The sequence below is a fragment of the Pongo abelii genome, chromosome 11 (genome assembly GCF_028885655.2).
Source record: "Pongo abelii isolate AG06213 chromosome 11, NHGRI_mPonAbe1-v2.0_pri, whole genome shotgun sequence".
NCBI classification, from domain to species: Eukaryota; Metazoa; Chordata; class Mammalia; order Primates; family Hominidae; genus Pongo; species Pongo abelii.
Genome location: NC_071996.2, coordinates 54107509 through 54126051, shown reverse-complemented (window position 1 = coordinate 54126051; position 18543 = coordinate 54107509). Strand labels below are relative to the sequence as shown.

General features: G+C 38.3%; 1 protein-coding gene across 2 annotated transcripts in view; it reads left to right on the top strand.

Annotated features, from left to right (window-relative positions):
• NEB (nebulin) overlaps window positions 1-18543 on the top strand; it is a 252744-nt gene that overhangs the window by 21499 nt on the left and 212702 nt on the right. For both annotated transcript variants that reach the window (XM_054548869.2, XM_024243154.3), the window contains exons 9-25: window positions 1086-1190; window positions 1864-1971; window positions 4605-4721; window positions 7243-7347; window positions 7434-7541; window positions 7639-7743; window positions 8156-8254; window positions 9213-9317; window positions 10264-10371; window positions 10465-10578; window positions 12535-12636; window positions 12731-12838; window positions 12929-13033; window positions 14081-14179; window positions 16500-16604; window positions 17162-17269; window positions 17363-17476. In XM_054548869.2, coding sequence (XP_054404844.2) covers window positions 1086-1190; window positions 1864-1971; window positions 4605-4721; window positions 7243-7347; window positions 7434-7541; window positions 7639-7743; window positions 8156-8254; window positions 9213-9317; window positions 10264-10371; window positions 10465-10578; window positions 12535-12636; window positions 12731-12838; window positions 12929-13033; window positions 14081-14179; window positions 16500-16604; window positions 17162-17269; window positions 17363-17476 — 1815 coding nt within the window. The remainder of the gene's footprint in view (window positions 1-1085; window positions 1191-1863; window positions 1972-4604; window positions 4722-7242; window positions 7348-7433; window positions 7542-7638; window positions 7744-8155; window positions 8255-9212; window positions 9318-10263; window positions 10372-10464; window positions 10579-12534; window positions 12637-12730; window positions 12839-12928; window positions 13034-14080; window positions 14180-16499; window positions 16605-17161; window positions 17270-17362; window positions 17477-18543) is intronic.

Here is an 18543-nt window from a genome sequence, read left to right as displayed (position 1 = left end):
ACCCAGGCCCAGGACTCTAAAATTTATAGCTGGGAAAACCAGTTGGCTATTTATTTACATATTATTAACCTTTTGAGAAGAAAGGAAATTAGGCTTTTGAGTGAGAACTAAGCTTCCTTTAACCCAAGCTCGTCAACTCTGCACGTCACTCACCTTCTGTTAAAGGTATACCAGAAAGACACTTTCTTTTTCCTTAAAGGGTATTGTGGGGATGTAGGCATATGCCAGTGCCTTGAGACCCATTAGTTATGTCTGTTAACACTTTTTTATGAGCCATGGAGGGAGAATTGCTCTAACTCAGCTTGGGCTCTAGCTCACGGACCCAGGTTTGGGGTTGGCTTGGTTAATTCTGCTCCAAGAACACTTAAGCCAAGGTATTTCAAAACCACATATCATGGTCTCAGTTTAGTGTAGTTGAACAAACATTTATGATGTAACTTCTGTGTGCTGCATTTTGTGTTGGGTTCTGAGGATATGAAAGTGAAGAAGACATACCACCTCACTCTTCCAGGAGCTTATAGCCTGGGATTCAGATGGAGTGGGGTTTGGGAGTCAGATGGGGCAACAATTCAATTTTTGAATTACTTTCCAGTTCCTATTAAATTTAACTCTAAACGTGAAGATCTATTCATTAGCCTGCAAGTTGAATTTTATTGTGGTTGTTTCTTTCTGGATAACCAGGAGTTTTGGTAAAGCTTAAAAATTAATGGCTAAGTTCATTTGGCGTAGAAATCTCAGGTTGATAGGTTGTATTGTATCTCTGAAATATAAATAGAGGATGATTTCTGACTCTATTTCTTTAAGCATCAGGGGACATCTGCAACTTCTGAATGAATGAAGTCCCCAAACTCAGCAAGGGGAGGGGGTGTTAGTACCCTCTTTCTCCGTTCTCTATCCCCATTGCCCAACTTTCTGGTTGGGTAAATTGACAGTACATTGGAAGATTTTTTTTAAAGGCATTTATTAAGGACCTAAGAATGGCTTGCTGAAGATATTTTTTAAAGTTTATCATTATTTCTTAATTTGCTGTCTTATTTGTCAATTCATGAGTTATGCTTGTCTTATTTTCTTTTTCTTTTTTCTAGCAAAAATACAAAGAAGACTATGAAAATAAAATCAAAGGCAAATGGAGTGAGACACCTTGCTTTGAAGTTGCAAATGCCAGAATGAATGCTGATAACATTAGCACAGTAAGTGGGAAGGGATGGCTGGTCGGTCATCCTGGGAGAGAGACCTCTTTCCTTAGTGACTTCTAGCCACCTGCTCTACCTGAATGGGTGCTAGAACACTTGAGGCCCCTCTTCTTGGGGCAAGACCTGGTACAGAGTTCCTGTTAGGAAAGAAATTTCACAAACTCTCTTTCCTTTTGAGAAATATTATTTTGGCCACATGCCATTATTTCTACCTCGATTTTTACAACACATTATGGTGAGACCCTCTTACTGGCTGCAAAGTGCGGTTAGTACAAGTTAAAGGGACTCTTTTTAATTATTCTTTGCCTGAGGAGCCAAACTGTACAGTTACGAAATTGATTAATTTAGTATCTCCTCACTGGAAAACATAAGTCTAACTATTGTTTTTCTTTTCTCTTAAGTTGCCTGCTCCTGGCCCTTAAGAGCTCTTCGTTGGTAGCCAAGAAAAGCCTTTCTAATTCTGTTTTTAGCCTATTTTAATTGTTCTAAATCTCTGTTAAGTTGCTAATCATTTTTGTAATGGTACCACATTCTCTAATTGTAATCTGACCAGCCTAAACCAAGGACAGGGTGGCTTTGTGTAACTTTTCCAAATCCCTGTGTCTTCTCATGGAAATTCTTGCATAGTTCGTTTCCACAGCAGTTCTTCAGCTTGTCTAATGTCTTACAGAGGAAATACCAGGAAGATTTTGAAAACATGAAAGACCAGATCTACTTCATGCAGACTGAAACACCAGAGTATAAAATGAATAAAAAAGCTGGTGTGGCAGCTAGCAAGGTACGAGGAAATCATCCCATTTATCTTGATGGCTGAGTGTGGGTGAATTTCTTATAACTTTGGCTCTTGTATATAATTAGTAAAAAAGGGGAGGAGTGGTTCTTGGGGGAACTACCAGGGCTGAGACCAGCAGATGTGAGGCATTTGAAAAAGAGTAGAATTGAAACAACAAGAACAACAACAAAAGTATTTTGGAATTATAATGGGGCTACTAAAAATGTTTTGCCATGTATGAGCATTAATAACATCTAATTACCATATTAAATATTTCCTAATTTATTATTTGCCTAGGAACCAAACTGTACATTTATCAATTTGATTTAGTGTCTTCTCACTGGAAGGGCCTTTTGCTGTTTAGAAGGAGAAAGATCGTAATCTTAGCAGGACTTCTCCCCCAAGGAAGAGGCAATTGGCGGCCTTATACGAAGATAGGCAATCATACATGCAACACTATTATTATTTTTCTTATTTTCCCACTGACTATGAAAAAACCTGGTTGCAGGTTCATAAATCCATGGATATTTCCATATGTTTGATTGAGTGACTTTGATGAATGGCCTGAGTCCTTGGCATTCTAAAGCACGATGGTCACTAAAGAGAGCATAAACTTCGAAGCCAAACACACTTGGTTCTAACCCTGGCCTTGGCTGTGCCAGAGAAAGCAGGATTACATCACTTAGAAGGCTATTACAGCATCCACGTGTTTTGGACCAGGAGGGTAGCAGGGCAGGTGATAAGAAGTATTTTGAAAGCACAGCTGACTTGATTTGCTGATGGATTGGATGACGTGGGTTTTGGTCTAAGCAGTTAGATGAATAGTTATTGAGACAGGGAAGACTATGGAAGAAGTTGGTAATTTTTTTGGAGGACAGACAGGAGCTCATCTTCAGATATGGTAGACTTGAGAGGCCTTTTAGACATCCACATGGAAGTGTCAGAAGTCAGTCGACTACATGAGCCTGAAGTTTCAGGGGAGATATATGGAAAGTTGTATAAACTGGGGTGTCATCAACATACAGAGAGTGTTTCATGCCATGAGTCTGGAGAGCATCAAGGGAGTGAGTGTAAACAGAAAACTTTAGGGGCTGAACTCTGGGGTCCTTCCATCGGAACATATATGTGAGATGAGGGAGAAGCAAAAGCAGGAGAGGGCAATGCGTTGGGAAGCAAGTGAAGGGGGAAGGTAGTCATCAACTGTGTCAAATGTCTCTGAAATGGATTTACCAGTGTCTGGTCTCTGGTGACCTGAACAAGAGCAATTTGGTGGAGTCTGCTTAGAGAGGATTCACTAGTGAATGAAAAGAGGGAAATTGAAGATACAAGTATATTCAACTCTTTCTAAGTATTTTCCTGGTAAGAAAAGAAGAAAATGGGCAAGTAGCTGATGAAAAACTGGGTAAAGAGGGACTTTTTAAGATATGAAACAAAAACATCATGTTAATGGAAAGAATCTAGTAGAAAGGGAAGATTTGGTGATGTTGGAATGGGGAAGAATGTCTGGAGTGATATCCTAGAGCAGGTGGAAGGGAAAGAGATTTGGTGCTTAAGAGGAGGGGATGGCTTTGCCACAAGCCCTGACAGTTCATCTGCATATCAGGGGAGAAGGCTGCGTATCCCAGATGCGGGTAGCGGGAGAGTACAGTTTGTGAATCTGCTTTCTGGTTGTTTCCATTTTTCAAGGAAACAGTTAATTCTCTAAGGTGGAAAAGTGATCTGAGTCTCCCATTCCTGTGGCATACTGTTGTGATGCTCTGTGGAGGCTGAGGGGTGGATGCCTCTGTGCTTCCCTTGTGTATCTCTTGCCTTTTGATACCAAGCTGATTGCCTTTGTTTTCTGAGTTCATAAGTGGTAGATTTATCTAGGATTCCTTGAACTTCTGTGGTTATATTGCCTGAATAAAGGGCTACACTGGGGATCTTGGTGGGAACCAGGATCAGTTTCTTGTTCTAATCCTTGTGGACAGGCTCCTGATGGGGGCTTGTGAACCCTGCCTTCCGTATTCTCCCCCAACACCCCTCAACTTGCTGCTTCTGCCATAGCTGGAATTAAAAGTGCAAATAGGAACAGCAGGAGGAAAAGCAAGGCTCCTTCTCCCTGCTCCTTCCTCCTCCTCCTACTTGTAAATTGAATACATGTGTGCTCCATGCACAGTTGCAGGTGAGGCATAAAAGGGTGGATTAGTGGTACTTCCAGCTTCCTTTCTTTAGGAGCGTGTTGGCAGGTAGGTAGCCGGGGGTTGAGAGCTGAGTGAAGGTTCTATAGCAGCAGGTATCTGGGACATCTTGCATGGTCACTATTTGGATTTCTTTCTCTCTCCTATTATTTCTGTATCTCTCTCTTTGAGGGCAAGGACCATGTGTTCTTTCTTATATCTGTCCCCAAGCCAGAAACAGAATTGACACCCTATGGATAATTTTGAATGAATAAATGAATGGGAAGAAAAAGCATCCTGGAAATTTATGCAGTTTCTCTGCTGCTGTTAAGAGTTACTATGAGTATTTTGTTTATAAAATGTCAAGCTGCCATTTTTCTAAAGAGAAAATTGATTTGTGGAAGTATGTCATATTCATAATAGAGATGGGGGCAAAAATAACCCATAGAGTTACTTTATCATTTTATTTCACTCCTACAGGTAAAATACAAAGAAGACTATGAAAAGAATAAAGGAAAAGCAGATTATAATGTGCTTCCTGCTTCAGAGAACCCACTGCTTAGGCAGCTGAAGGCAGCAGGAGATGCCCTAAGTGATGTAAGTATATTTTTGTCAAAAGTGTTTTTAAACCTTAGCTGCAAAAGAGATGAAAATTTTCTCCTTTAATGACTAAATGAATATATAACTTTGCAAATACATTAAGGTTATGGAGTGGTAGGTTCATTGGAACTATGTAACCACAGAAAGGCATGAGTCTCTCTGAGTACAATGTGCCTTAATGTTTGTGGTTCTGTGGGGTTAATACAATGGGCAGGGAAATTCTCATTTGCTCATGAGCTCTGGGCACCTGGGCCTCCATATGGATGTGTTGCTTATGAGCTCCGGGCACCTGGGCCTCCACATTGCAGATGTGTTGTGATTTTGACAGAAGCAGAAGGAGACTTTCAAAGATAGATCTTGGTCCAGAAACCATCATTTGCCAACGACAGAACTTAAAAGATGGGCCCCTAAGTCTTCACAGGACTTTCTAATTGTGTAATTATTAAGAGCCCGACTAAGCCATTCAATTTAAAGCATATTAGGCAAATGAGACTGGGCTTGGGATTAAAGGACTAACAGCCTGAGAGAGAAAGCGAGAGAGAGAGATTGAATATGTGATGATTTGAGTTTATCTCTTACGGTTAGGTTTGCATTAAGCTTTCCTAGCACTTGTGGATTTTATGTAGCTGTCTGTGTGGGTTAGTTATCTTTTCTTTGTCCCTTGAACTAAGTCAGCAGCATAGGAAATATGTGTGTGGTTGGGGAGCGGGTGTGGGAAAGTGGCAAGTGAGAGGGTATAAATGGATCTGTCCAAATAGCTCTGCTGGGAAATCAGTGTAAAGCACGTTTGCTTTCTTTTAAAAAACATTTTATTTCAGTCATTTTTGGGGTACAGGTGGTTTTTGGTTACATGGAAAAGTTCTTTAGTGTTGATTGCTGAGATTTTGGTGCACACATCACCTACACAGTGTACACTATGATCAATATGTAGTCTTTACTCCCTCACTCCCACCCCAACATTCCACTCAAGTCCCCAAAGTCCATTATATCATTCTTCTGCCTTTGTGTCCTCATAGTTTAGCTCCCACTTATAAGTGAGAGCATATGATATTTGGTGTTTCATTCCTGAGTTACTTCATTTAGAATAATGGCCTCCAGCTCCATTCAAGTTGCTTTGAAAGACGTTATTTCATTCATTTTCATGGCTGAGTAGCATTCCATGCTGTATATATACCACATTTTCTTTATCCACTCGTGGGTTGATGGGCCCTTAGGTTGGTTCCACATCTTTGCAATTGTGAATTGTGCTGCTATGAACATTTTTATGCATGTGTCTTTTTCATATGATTTCTTTTCCTTTGGGTAGATACCCAGTAGTGGGATTGCTGGATTGAATGGTAGTTCTATTTTCAGTTCTTTAAGGAATCTCCATACTGTTTTCCATGGTGGCTGTACTAATTTACATTCCCACCTGTAGTGTAAAAGCAGTTTAAAGCAGTTTTACTCTCTAAGTGAAAAACATCCTTATTAAACATCTAAAAGCCCAAGTTCAAATCTCCTTTGTTGATAAAGACAGGAATATAAAAATATTAAACATGAATAGCATCATTTACATTTTGAAAACCCAGAATGAAAAAAGTGACAATAATCTGCTTTATCAGCTGCATATTTAAAACTAATCATTGCTTCTTCTTGTTCAAGCTAAAGGTAAATCCTGGCAGAGAAGAAGAGTTAGTAATAACTCATAGTACCGGTTCATATATATATATATCTTATTTTGAAGGCTAATTGTTTGTATAATAAGAGATTTGTTATAGGTATAGGAGGGAGGGAGATTGTGTATTTCTCACCTTTTATAACTTTTTCATGAAGGTTTGTTTAAAAAAGGTAAACAACTTGCAATTGCTCAAAACCTGTGTTTGCTGTGGTGCTGTCAGTGAGGAAAGAGTATGTGAGCTGAGAGACAGAGAGGGCAGCAATTCACAAATACACAAGAATATCTGCTACTAAGGGCATGGTCAGAGGTGGCTTATTGGTTTCTTAATTTTTTGAGTTTGGAATGTATGAAACTTAGGCTTTATAATAATTGCTAATAGAACAGTCTTATTATTCATGACATTCTGTGTTCGATTGTCAGGTTTTTTTCTTTTTGTTTTGTTTTGAGACGGAGTCTCGCATTGTCTCCCGGGCTGGAGTGCAGTGGCGCCATCTTGGTTCACTGCAACCTCCGCCTCCTGGGTTCAAGCGATTCTCCTGCCTCAGCCTCCCAAGTAGCTGGGATTACAGGCACCCGCCACCATGCCCAGGTAACTTTTTGTATTTTTAGTAGACAGAGGGTTTCACTTTGTTGGCTAGGCTTATCTCAAACTCCTGACCTCATGATCCGCCCACCTCGGCCTCCTAAAGTGCTGTGATTACAGGCATGAGCCACTGCACCCGGCCTCAATTGTCAGTTTTTAAGACAGTTGACAAGCGATATCTTTTCTTCATCTTTTGTTTAGTGTTAGAAAATGTAAGTGTTATAATCAGCGTGGGAGTGACAGGAATCTACTTTAACTGATTTTTTTTTCTTTGACAGAAACTATACAAGGAAAACTACGAAAAGACAAAGGCAAAGAGCATAAATTACTGTGAGACCCCCAAATTCAAGCTCGATACTGTTCTGCAGAACTTCAGTAGTGATGTAAGCAATCCTACTGTCACTCTTTCTGTTAAAAAAAGAACCCATTGTTTCACCAATTAATAAATGAAATATGTTTTGTCTTGCAGAAAAAATACAAAGATTCCTACTTAAAAAATATTTTGGGACATTATGTAGGCAGCTTCGAGGATCCATACCATTCACACTGCATGAAAGTCACAGCTCAAAACAGTGATGTAAGTTCTAAGACAGTTGTTTGACTTTCCAAATAACATTTTTCTCAGGGCATGAATACAATGGCTGCATCTTATGCCTGATTTCTTCTTCTCATAGAAAAACTACAAAGCAGAATACGAAGAAGACAGAGGCAAAGGCTTCTTCCCTCAGACCGTAACTCAAGAATATGAAGCAATTAAGAAACTAGATCAGTGTAAAGATGTAAGTCTGTAGTCTGAACTTTGAATGTGACTGCCTTCCATAGCATCTAGTGGTCAGATTATGTTTAAAATGTTGCCACTTTTACGAATAAATGTAAGCCAGGCAATTGCAAGAAATGAAATCTATTTTGTAGTAAACATCCTATTTTCCCTTGTTGACATCCCTACATTTTAAGAGGTAATTCTAGCTCATTTTCCCAAAGAAGAGTTATCAGAAACCTGAAGATATAGAAAAGTTTCTCATACAGCTATAAGAGCACCTCTCAAACTACAGTCTAGTTAGAAAAAAATATATTTTATTAACTACAAGTTTCATTGCTTTGTGGGGCATGAGGTTCTATTTGCTTGGCCTGTGGGCCACCTTGGATCTGACAGGTGATACTACTAAACCAAATGCCTTTGCTTCCCCACAGCACACCTACAAAGTCCATCCAGATAAGACAAAATTCACCCAAGTTACAGACTCTCCTGTTCTGCTACAAGCCCAAGTCAATTCCAAACAACTGAGTGACGTAAGTTCCTCTAACTACCCAGGACACCCAATTACGAGGGATAACATTTCATAACTCTATACATAAAATCCAATGACTTATCAAGTTTATTCAAAAGGCTGAGTAAGTATTAGCAAGTTTAAACAGTATATATCTGTATAAAAATATATTTCTGCATTTTCTTGGGTGGATAAAATTTACAGTGAAACAATTCTGTGAAGGAAGCAAATGTAGCTTAAAGCAATGGAAAGAACCTGAGTTCTAGAGTCAAACAAAACCGCATTCAAATGTTAGCTCTGTCATTGATGTCTGGGTGGCCAAAGATTTAACCCCCCTCTGCCTGATATTTCCCTTTTATAATTTGTGGCTGTTTTGAAGAGTAAGTGAAGGAAGAAATATGCACTGCACATACCCTGGCCAACAGCAGGTATTCAGTACATGAGTTTCTCTCTCCCTAGTAAGTTTCTGGAAATTGGAATCTCTGAGACAAATTTTATTATATGAGCTTTAAGTGTGGATTTCCAAAGCTGTGTTGAACTAAAAGAATAAAAATGACCTCAATAGATGAATGGCCAGAAATGAAGGCTCTAATTAGAGGATCAAAAGCTCTGATGTCTGTGAGAGGACTCTTAATCAGATGAAAGGAAAGTGGCTCTGGTATGTGAGCACCGACAGTGACAAGACAGACAGGGCTGGGCCCCTCTCAGAACCTACAGGGCCAATTGTGCTACGCAGGGAGGGGAACATGTTTGACAGAGCCACCTCATTCCCTTAGGGTCCTACCATGGTGACAGATGTGATAATAGCTGCCAAGTGTCCCACACATAGGTTCAGTAATGCAGGTGGCCTACCCAAGCTCTAGATGTCTCTTCTGATCTCAATAATGCTGTCACTGACTTGACAAAATGTACCACACAAGAATTTATGTATTCTGGAACAATTCTTCTGAACTAATTGGTTCTGTCTCTCTCTGTCATAGTTAAATTACAAAGCAAAACATGAAAGTGAAAAGTTCAAGTGCCATATCCCCCCTGATACTCCTGCTTTTATCCAGCACAAAGTCAATGCCTATAACTTGAGTGATGTAAGTTCCTCATGCCCTGTACCACGTGATGTACTGACAACCTGTGCTTTTATTTTTGAACTGCTTTGTTGCAATTCAATGAATAGATTAATGTTAAAAATGGGAAGAACTGTTAACATTTGTACCATGTTCCTATGCCTCTGCCAGTATAACTGAATTCACCTTACAAAATGTGTGTAGCAATCTTGTAAGTAGTTTCATACAATTAGATAATCGTAATATTAGTATTGTAACCAGCCCTCAGAATGTTACCTCTCATGTATGCTTAATTGCAAATTTTAATGGTAGATCTTTTAGCCATATGTTCATTTAAATTATATGTAATTCATTTATTCCCTGGGCTTATACTGTCCGTTATTTCACACAAATGATACTTATTTCTACATATATGAGAACTTGCATGAATAAAGATATAGGGGATTGAAAGGGCAGACATCCAGGTACCCATTTCTATCCTTCATTTTTCAAACTTAATTTTATAGAAAAGTTAAATTATCCTTGGGGTTCTTAATTTCTTCAATAATTCTATAAATGAGTACTAAGATTATCTGGCATCAATGAGTATGTAATGATTTATGAAATAACCTTTGCAGAGAACTTAGAGGTCAAATGAAAGTGATGCCTTTATATCATAAAAAAGTAAGTTAACTGTAGAATGTATGTGCTACTCTATAAAACATTCAGTGTTAGGAATCAAATATGAGTATAATAGCTAGAATTAAATTAATTTGATAAAAAATTCTCATGGGGAGTAGAGAAGGCCAATCTTGGAGAATTAATAGCTCCAGCTTGAGAAGAAATATTTAAAATATGCATGATTTCCTAGACAATAAAAAGGGCCCATTTATTTTACATTAAGACAAGGTATTTAGTTGCCCATTAGTCTTTAAAGGTCATGACATGCATATCACTTTTGCCAATTCCTTTGCTGAATTTTTCTGTCCAGAATCTTTATAAGCAAGACTGGGAGAAGAGCAAAGCCAAGAAGTTTGACATTAAAGTGGATGCCATTCCCCTGCTGGCAGCCAAAGCCAACACCAAGAACACCAGCGATGTGAGTATGGCCTGGGGACCTGGGGACCTGGACAGGGTGGCCTCGGGGACATTTCCTGGTGAGTGGAATCTGGCATGTGTGATGTCTTTGCAGGTGATGTACAAGAAAGACTATGAAAAAAACAAAGGGAAAATGATTGGAGCCCTCAGCATTAATGACGATCCCAAGATGCTGCACTCCTTGAAGGTGGCCAAAAACCAGAGTGATGTGAGTGTCTTTGTAATTCACTCCTATTTTCAGATGTGGCCACAAAGTTGCTGTTTAATATAACCTTGGATGGACATTAGCCTAACTGAAATCTTAGATTCAAGATGACAAATCACACATGAAAGCTTCACCCAGGTGCTAAAGGAAGATGAAGTTTCTTATTCTTGTTGATGCCTTTGATGCCAGTGAATACTGCAAAAGTTTCCTTAATCTCCTTAATGCCCTCTGTTTTATTAGGAGGAAAAATATTCTGGCAATATCATTGTTTTTATTATTTTTCCTAGAAACAAGCTTAATATGCGTAAGTATAGGTATATGTGCATGTACATATTCACCCAATGCCCTGAACTGATTAAGGTACTTTGCAAAAATATATATAGAGAGAAAAATAAAAGAAGTAAAGAAATTAGTTTAAGGGCAAAGTAAGAAAAACTACATAAGGCATAAACTCAAAAGCAAAGCATTTTATTTTAAGAAATTTATAGAATATTGATCTTATTTTAAAGACTTTAACATACTTATTAAAAATAAAATATGACCCAGCAATCCCATTACTGGGCATACACCCAAAGGAATATAAATCATTCTATTATAAAGATATATGAACACATGTGTTCATTGCAGCACTATTCACAATAGCAAAGACAAGGAATCAACAATGATAGATTGGATAAAGAAAATGTGGTACAGATACACCATGGAATACTATGCAGCCATAAAACGGAATCAGATAATGTCCTTTGCAGGGACAAGGATGGACCTGGAAGCCATTATCCTCAGCAAACTAACGCAGGAACAGAAAATCAAACACCTCATGTTCTTACAAGTAGGAGTTGAATGTTGAGAACACATGGATACATGAGGGGTACAACACACACTGTTGGAGGCTGGGGGTCGGGGAGGAGGGAGAGCATCAGGAAGAATAGCTAATGGATACTGGGCTTAATTCCTAGGTGACAGGATGATCTGTGCAGCAAACCACCATGGCACACACTTACCTATGTAATAAACCCACAGTCCTGCACATGTACACCTGGACTTAAAAGTTGGAAATCAAACAAAAAAATAAAAAATAAGATAAAACTCTTCACAGAAATTGCTTTCCTAATTCCTAGCAAAAAAGAAATACAGACAAATCATCTTTTCATTTTTTATTGCTTTAAAGAAAACTGTTAGGTCTTAACGTTAAAAGCCAGCTTCCAGAGGTGTTACAAAATGCATTTTCACCAAGTGCTCAACAGAATACTCTTCCAGGACTGTGCTTAATTATCTAAGGTTCACCTTATACCTTTTACCTCATTTTGCATCAATTCTTAAACTCATTTTTCTTTCCTTCTTTATTTTTTGAGACAGGCTCTCGCTCTGTCATCCAGGCTGGGGTGCAGTGTCACGATCTCGGCTCACTGCAATCTCTGCCTCCCAGGTTCAAGCAATTCTCCTGCCTCAGTCTCCCAAGTAGCTGGGATTACAGACATGTGCCATCACGCCTGGCTAATGTTTGTATTTTTAGTAGAGACGGGGTTTTACCATGTTGGCCAGGCTGGTGTCAAACTCCTGGCCTTGAGTGATCTGCCCACCTTGGCTTCCCAAAGTGCTGTGATGACAGGCATGAGCCCCTGCACCTAGTGAAACTCATTTTTCTTTAAACATATTCAAATGAATTATTTTAAGACAAAAACTTGCTTACATAGCAGCACTGGTGTGCTTTAAGTTATTCAGTCTGAAAAAATATTAGGACAACATAACATAAACATCTTTATGATTATTAGCAGATGAGATTATATAAGGCATGAGCCTCTACCACATCTATCCTGCTTTTCTGCTTTGTGGAAAATTGATGGTGAGAAAACATAAATTTTGCCCCTTCAGTTAAAGTGCAGCAATGACATGAATGGCTTTTACTTTATAAGATATATTTTTCTTTCTTTTTGTTTTAATTTCTTTTTCCTTTAACAGAGATTATACAAGGAAAACTATGAGAAGACAAAGGCAAAGAGTATGAATTACTGCGAGACCCCAAAATATCAACTTGATACTCAGCTGAAGAACTTCAGTGAGGTTCGAAAAGCCACGGTTACCTCTTGGGTAGGAGGGCTTTCCTACTGTTTGACAAATAATTGTTAACTTGAATTATGTTTGTTTTATTTTTCAGGCTAAATATAAAGACTTATATGTAAAGGATATTTTGGGACATTATGTAGGCAGCATGGAGGACCCATATCACACACACTGCATGAAAGTTGCAGCTCAAAACAGTGACGTAAGTTTGAAGACAATGGTTCATGCCTCACAGTGACATTGTTTGAGAGCCATAACAATCATGATCTATTTTTGGTTTTTCTCATTATAGAAAAGTTACAAAGCAGAATATGAAGAAGATAAAGGAAAATGCTATTTCCCTCAGACAATAACACAAGAATATGAAGCAATCAAGAAGCTGGACCAGTGTAAAGATGTAAGTTAGCTGCTCTGAATTATTGAAATTGGGCTTGGGATTCTTGTGACATCTAGTGGTAAATTTAGCAGGAGTTTACATGCTAATATCTAATGATTAGAAGGAAATAATTACATTTTGGTTTTGGGATGGAACCAAGGAACACAACAATTATGTTGAGGAGGGCCATTTGTTACAAAATTTCAGATTTTATAAATCTTAATTTTCATTAGTTTATATCTACACGAATTGGGGGCAAAAGAAGGACATGCAGATTTAAGATAGGTGTTCATTATTTAACACATTCTATGTGAGAAGCCATCCTGGTCCAGGCACTTTCCTTGGTGCTGAGAAAGAGAAAAAGCCAGCCACCTCTTGAGCTCCCACTGGAGTGGAGGAGACAAGTAATAAACAAAGGAAGGAGCACAGAAATAAGAAAGATATCAAGCAATGATAAGAAAACTAATATAGGATGATGCTACAGAATTAAAATAGGACAATGTGTGAGAGAGTGACCAGATGGGCATCTTAGGTTGGGTGGTCAAGGAAGGTCTAAAACAGGCATGACCAGCCAGGCCAAGGTCAGGGGAAGAGCAGCAGGGAAGAATGGCCTCAGGAGAGAACAAGCTGAGCATTTAAGGAATTGAAAGGATGGGGTGGCTGAAATTTACTGGGGAGGAAGGCATTAGTAAGAGCTGAAATGGTTGGAGATGAAGGAGGGGATGGATTCTGTAGGGATCATAAGCCAACGTGCAGTTGAGGCTGAGTACCAAGTTCACTAAAGAGTTACTGTGTAAGGCTTCAGCAGGGGAAGGTTAATCTGGTTGCTGAGTTGCTGTAGGCAGACCAGAGGCAACTTGGGAAGTGGGGATTAAAGGAAAAAGAGAGAGACAGACAGACAGAGAAGTGAGAATGGAAACGCATCAACTAAGTTTTCAGGAACAAAATAAACTCTGTTATGACCTGGAACCATTTTTTATATTAGCGCATGTATAACCAAGAATATACTGACACATTATAATGTATAAATACATTATAAATTTCATTAAAGAACATCTTTTTTTCTAGCATACCTACAAAGTTCATCCAGATAAGACCAAATTCACGGCAGTCACTGATTCTCCTGTACTGTTGCAAGCCCAGCTCAACACGAAACAGCTTAGTGATGTAAGTGCTTTGATTTATGCAAGCGTGGGTGACCCAGAGTGCTTTGCTCATTTAAAATGTAAGCATTTACATGCTTAATCTTCATGAGCTCATCTACCATCCCAATATTATTATTTTTCAAGATTTGTTTAATAAAACACAAATGAGGCTGCTAGATTGAATTGTAGCCTGAGGAAAGTTGTGTTAGACAATAATAAAAATAAATATTTTTTAATAACTCACTGATTTTTAGTGGGACTATCTTACTTATTCATTAGGATCTGTCACATGCACACTAAAACTTCGTGCCAACTTAAATAGTGACAACAAAAGCATCTATTTGTGTAGGACAAGGCAAATATTTCCGATTCTAGAATTTGCTAACAAAGACTTTACAAAAAGAAAGGGCACAGTAACAAGACAGACATCAAACAGTGATAAGAGAACTAATATAGAATGATGCTACAGAATTAAAGTGGGATGACATCAAAGAAAGAACTGGATGGGCACTTTAGATTGAGTGGTCAAAGAAAGTCTAAGACAGGTGTGGTCCAGTCATGCCAAGATCAGAGGGAAAGCAGCAGGGCTTCTCAGACATCCACATTCATGCAATCGCCTGCTGACCCCGTTGAAGAGCAGATTCTAATTCAGTAGATCTAGGGGACTCCATATTCTGACTTTCTAATAAGCTCCTAGGTGATGCTGATGCTGTGATTGGTAGGCTACTCTTTAAACAGTAAGGTGCTAACATAGCTAAGTCCTAGAGAGTAGTACACCCTTCTCAAGATAGGTAAGTGAAAGATACAGTTTGTCCTACTATAAAATATGTTTTAATGACACAAATAAGCTCATATCCAATTAGTAAAGAGGAGAATGGCATCAGTATAACTCAGAAGTCATTTCTGCTCCTGTGCCACTTTTCTGAGCATCTTAATATTTTGTGTCCCAATAAAGAACAGCTAAACACTAACATCACTGATCTAGCTGAACTCAGCAAGCTGCAGAGAAATATAGTGCTGTATGTGGTCACAGTCACTATCAGTCACTCTTCTTATGGGCTTAGGTAGGCAATGGACTCTGCCTTGGAATTACTTCTTGCATAGTTCTCAATCTTGTGCATTTTTGCCTTCGGCTCCAAAATTTAAACAGCCTCATCCATTCTTTACACTCCCTTCCTTACACCTAACGTCAACTTTTAAAAAATTTAAATAAAGTTCTATGTTTAATAATTTAAATAAGAATTCACAGCCAGGTGCGGTGGCTCATGCCTGTGATCCCAGCACTTTGGGAGGCTGAGGCAGGCAGATCAGTTGAGCCTAGGAGTTTGAAACTAGCCTGGGCAACATGGTAAACCCCATCACTACAAAAAAATTAAAAAATTAGCTGGGTATGGCGGCACATGCCTGTAGTCTCAGCTACTCAGGAGGCTGAGGTGGGAGGATCACTTGAGCCTGGGAGGCGGAGGTTGCAGTGAGCCGAGATTGTGTCACTGCACTCCAGCCTGGGTGATGGAGCCAGACCCTGTCTCAAAAAAAAAAGAGTAATTTATATATCTTTTAAACTGTGCTGGTATTTTATTTAGAATTATTATTGTTATTGTTAGTGCTTTAATTACAGAAGTTCATGCTCTCTAGACACATCCTCGCAGTATAGATTGGAAATGTGTTCCTGTGTATATAACAGAATCTATGCAATGGCAGCTGGCGGCACAAAGTATGGTTACACAGCAATCCCCCTTATCCACGGTTTTGCTTTCCGTAATTTCAGTTACCTGCAGTCAACCATGGCCTGAAAACATGAAGTGGAAAATTCCAGAAACAAACAATTCATAAGTCTTAAATTGCATGTTGTTCTGAGTAGCATGATGAAATCTCACACCATCCCCCTTTGTCCCTTCTTTATCAAGAAGGGTGAAAACATACAGTAAGATATTTTGAGAGAGAGAAACCACATCCACATAGCTTTTATTACAGTTTTGTTATAATTTTTTTATTTATTAGTTATTGTTGTTAATCTCTTACTGTGCCTAATATATAAATTAAACTTTATCACAGGTATATATGTATAGGAAAGAACATGGTATATATAGGGTTCAGTGCTATCTATGATTTCAGGCAGCTACTGGGGGTCTTGAAAAGTATCACCCAAGGATAAAGGAGGACTGTGCCACAGTCCCTGAAGTAGGGGATGAAAGTTTGAATCCTGTGCGAGACTTTGACTGAATTGAGTATCTCTTTGAGGCATTTTTCTAAAAAGGGCACTAATGCCTTAGCTACATATGCTGTCCTAAATAAATTCAAAGAAGTTCCCCTGAACTGTTGGAATATCCTTTGTTTTTCAGCTGAATTACAAAGCAAAACATGAAGGTGAGAAGTTCAAGTGCCATATACCAGCAGATGCTCCACAGTTTATCCAACACAGAGTCAATGCCTATAATCTGAGTGATGTAAGTACCAAAGCCACAGAAGACTATGTTTGGTGTGCATGAAAAGAGAAAATGTTATAAATTTTAAAAGACAAGACTAGGAATTGTGCAAATAAACAACTGTTAAGATGGTTACCGTGTAAGTGGAGCTATTAAGTCTTAAGGTCTTAAGACTCCTACTTATCTATCAGATTTCATTTTCTATGGTCTCTGTTACTATTAGAAGATCTCCAATTACCCGTCTGCTATTCCCTGGAGTTTTACAACACCTTTCCCATGTAAATTTCACATTTCACCTTCTCCAAGTGAGTGTCATTTCATAGCATCCTTATGTAAATCAGGATAGCAGAGTGTTTAGAAAGTTTACAGAACATTAAAAAGAGTAGTTGATACTTATTTAGTGGTAGGGAGAAAGAAACTGGATGATAGATAAATCAATACTTAAACTACAATTTGATAAATATAGTTTTTATAGGAGAAATAAGTCTATATATACACAAATTCTCAATATGTTTTTATTTTTTTACTGGATTACACTGTTGTTCTTATCATTCCTTTGCTGAATTTTTCTTGTCCAGAATGTTTATAAGCAAGACTGGGAGAAGAGCAAAGCCAAGAAATTTGACATTAAACTGGACGCCATTCCCCTGTTGGCAGCCAAAGCCAACACCAAGAACACCAGTGATGTGAGTGTGGCCCGGGGACCTGGGGACCTGGACAGGGTGGTCTTGGGGACATTTCCTGGTGAGTGGGATCTGGCATGTGTGATGTCTTTGCAGGTGATGTACAAGAAAGACTATGAAAAGAGCAAAGGGAAAATGATTGGAGCCCTCAGCATTAATGACGATCCCAAGATGCTGCACTCCTTGAAGACAGCCAAAAACCAGAGTGATGTGAGTGTCTTTGTGAATCTGTCTTGTTTTCAGGATGGACTCCCTGTTACGATGCCCAAGGGTAGTAGTGTGGAAAAGAATTTCATGAGCATGGGCTCTTTCACATTCACAAATGTACTGCTGTAGAGAACTTCAGAATGATGCCCTGGATTATTGTGCCTCCCACATTTGAGGGGAGAAATTACTGATTTGTACTTGATGTCCATTTCACTTTGAAAAATGTATGCATTAATATTTAATAGAATATTGATTGTATTCTTAAAACCTTTTGGAAAACATCACTAGATATTTTCATATTTTCTTCTAATTGAAAAATAATTTTTAAAATGATAATTTTCAAACTGTCTTTACTTTGGAAGACATTTATGAGTCACAAAAATCTTAATAGAGTATTGTTCTTCATTGACTTTAGTAATGAGTTTGGTCTAGATCCAAGAAAAAGACTCCATTGATTATAAACCCCTCTGAGACTCTGATAAAAGATTTGAATCATCTATCTAGAAAATGAACATTTCTTTTCATGCCTTTTGCCTGAATTTTGGTGAACTCATGGGTTGCTTAAGGCTCATCTGTGAGCCATGTAACATTTTCCAGTTAAAATTCTTAGTACAGGGAAACAAACATCTACTATTGCAAATTATAGTATATATTGTGTATAAAATGTTTAGAGAATCCCTTAAGAGTACTGAGAATATTCAGTGTAGCTTGCAGATACTAGTTTTTTTATGATGAAAGAGAAGGGTATTTGTATCATTTAGTTTTCACCATGCTTTTATATAATGATCTATACATACCCCTTTAATTCGTTTCGCATTTATTCTGTCATTACATAGCACTTTAAAACTTGTAATTCTGTAATTTTCTCTAGTAACTTCACAGTGAATTATGTCAGTATACAGTGCTCACTTATATTACTATTTTGTTCACTAGTTGAGTCTTTTCAACTCAAGAAGGATATAACTCCCCATTGATAGCATGTGTATTTTTATCTTTTGTTTTTATTCGTATCACAGAACCCAGCAGTAGGCACATGATAAATGCCCAATAAATATTTGTTAATTGATTGA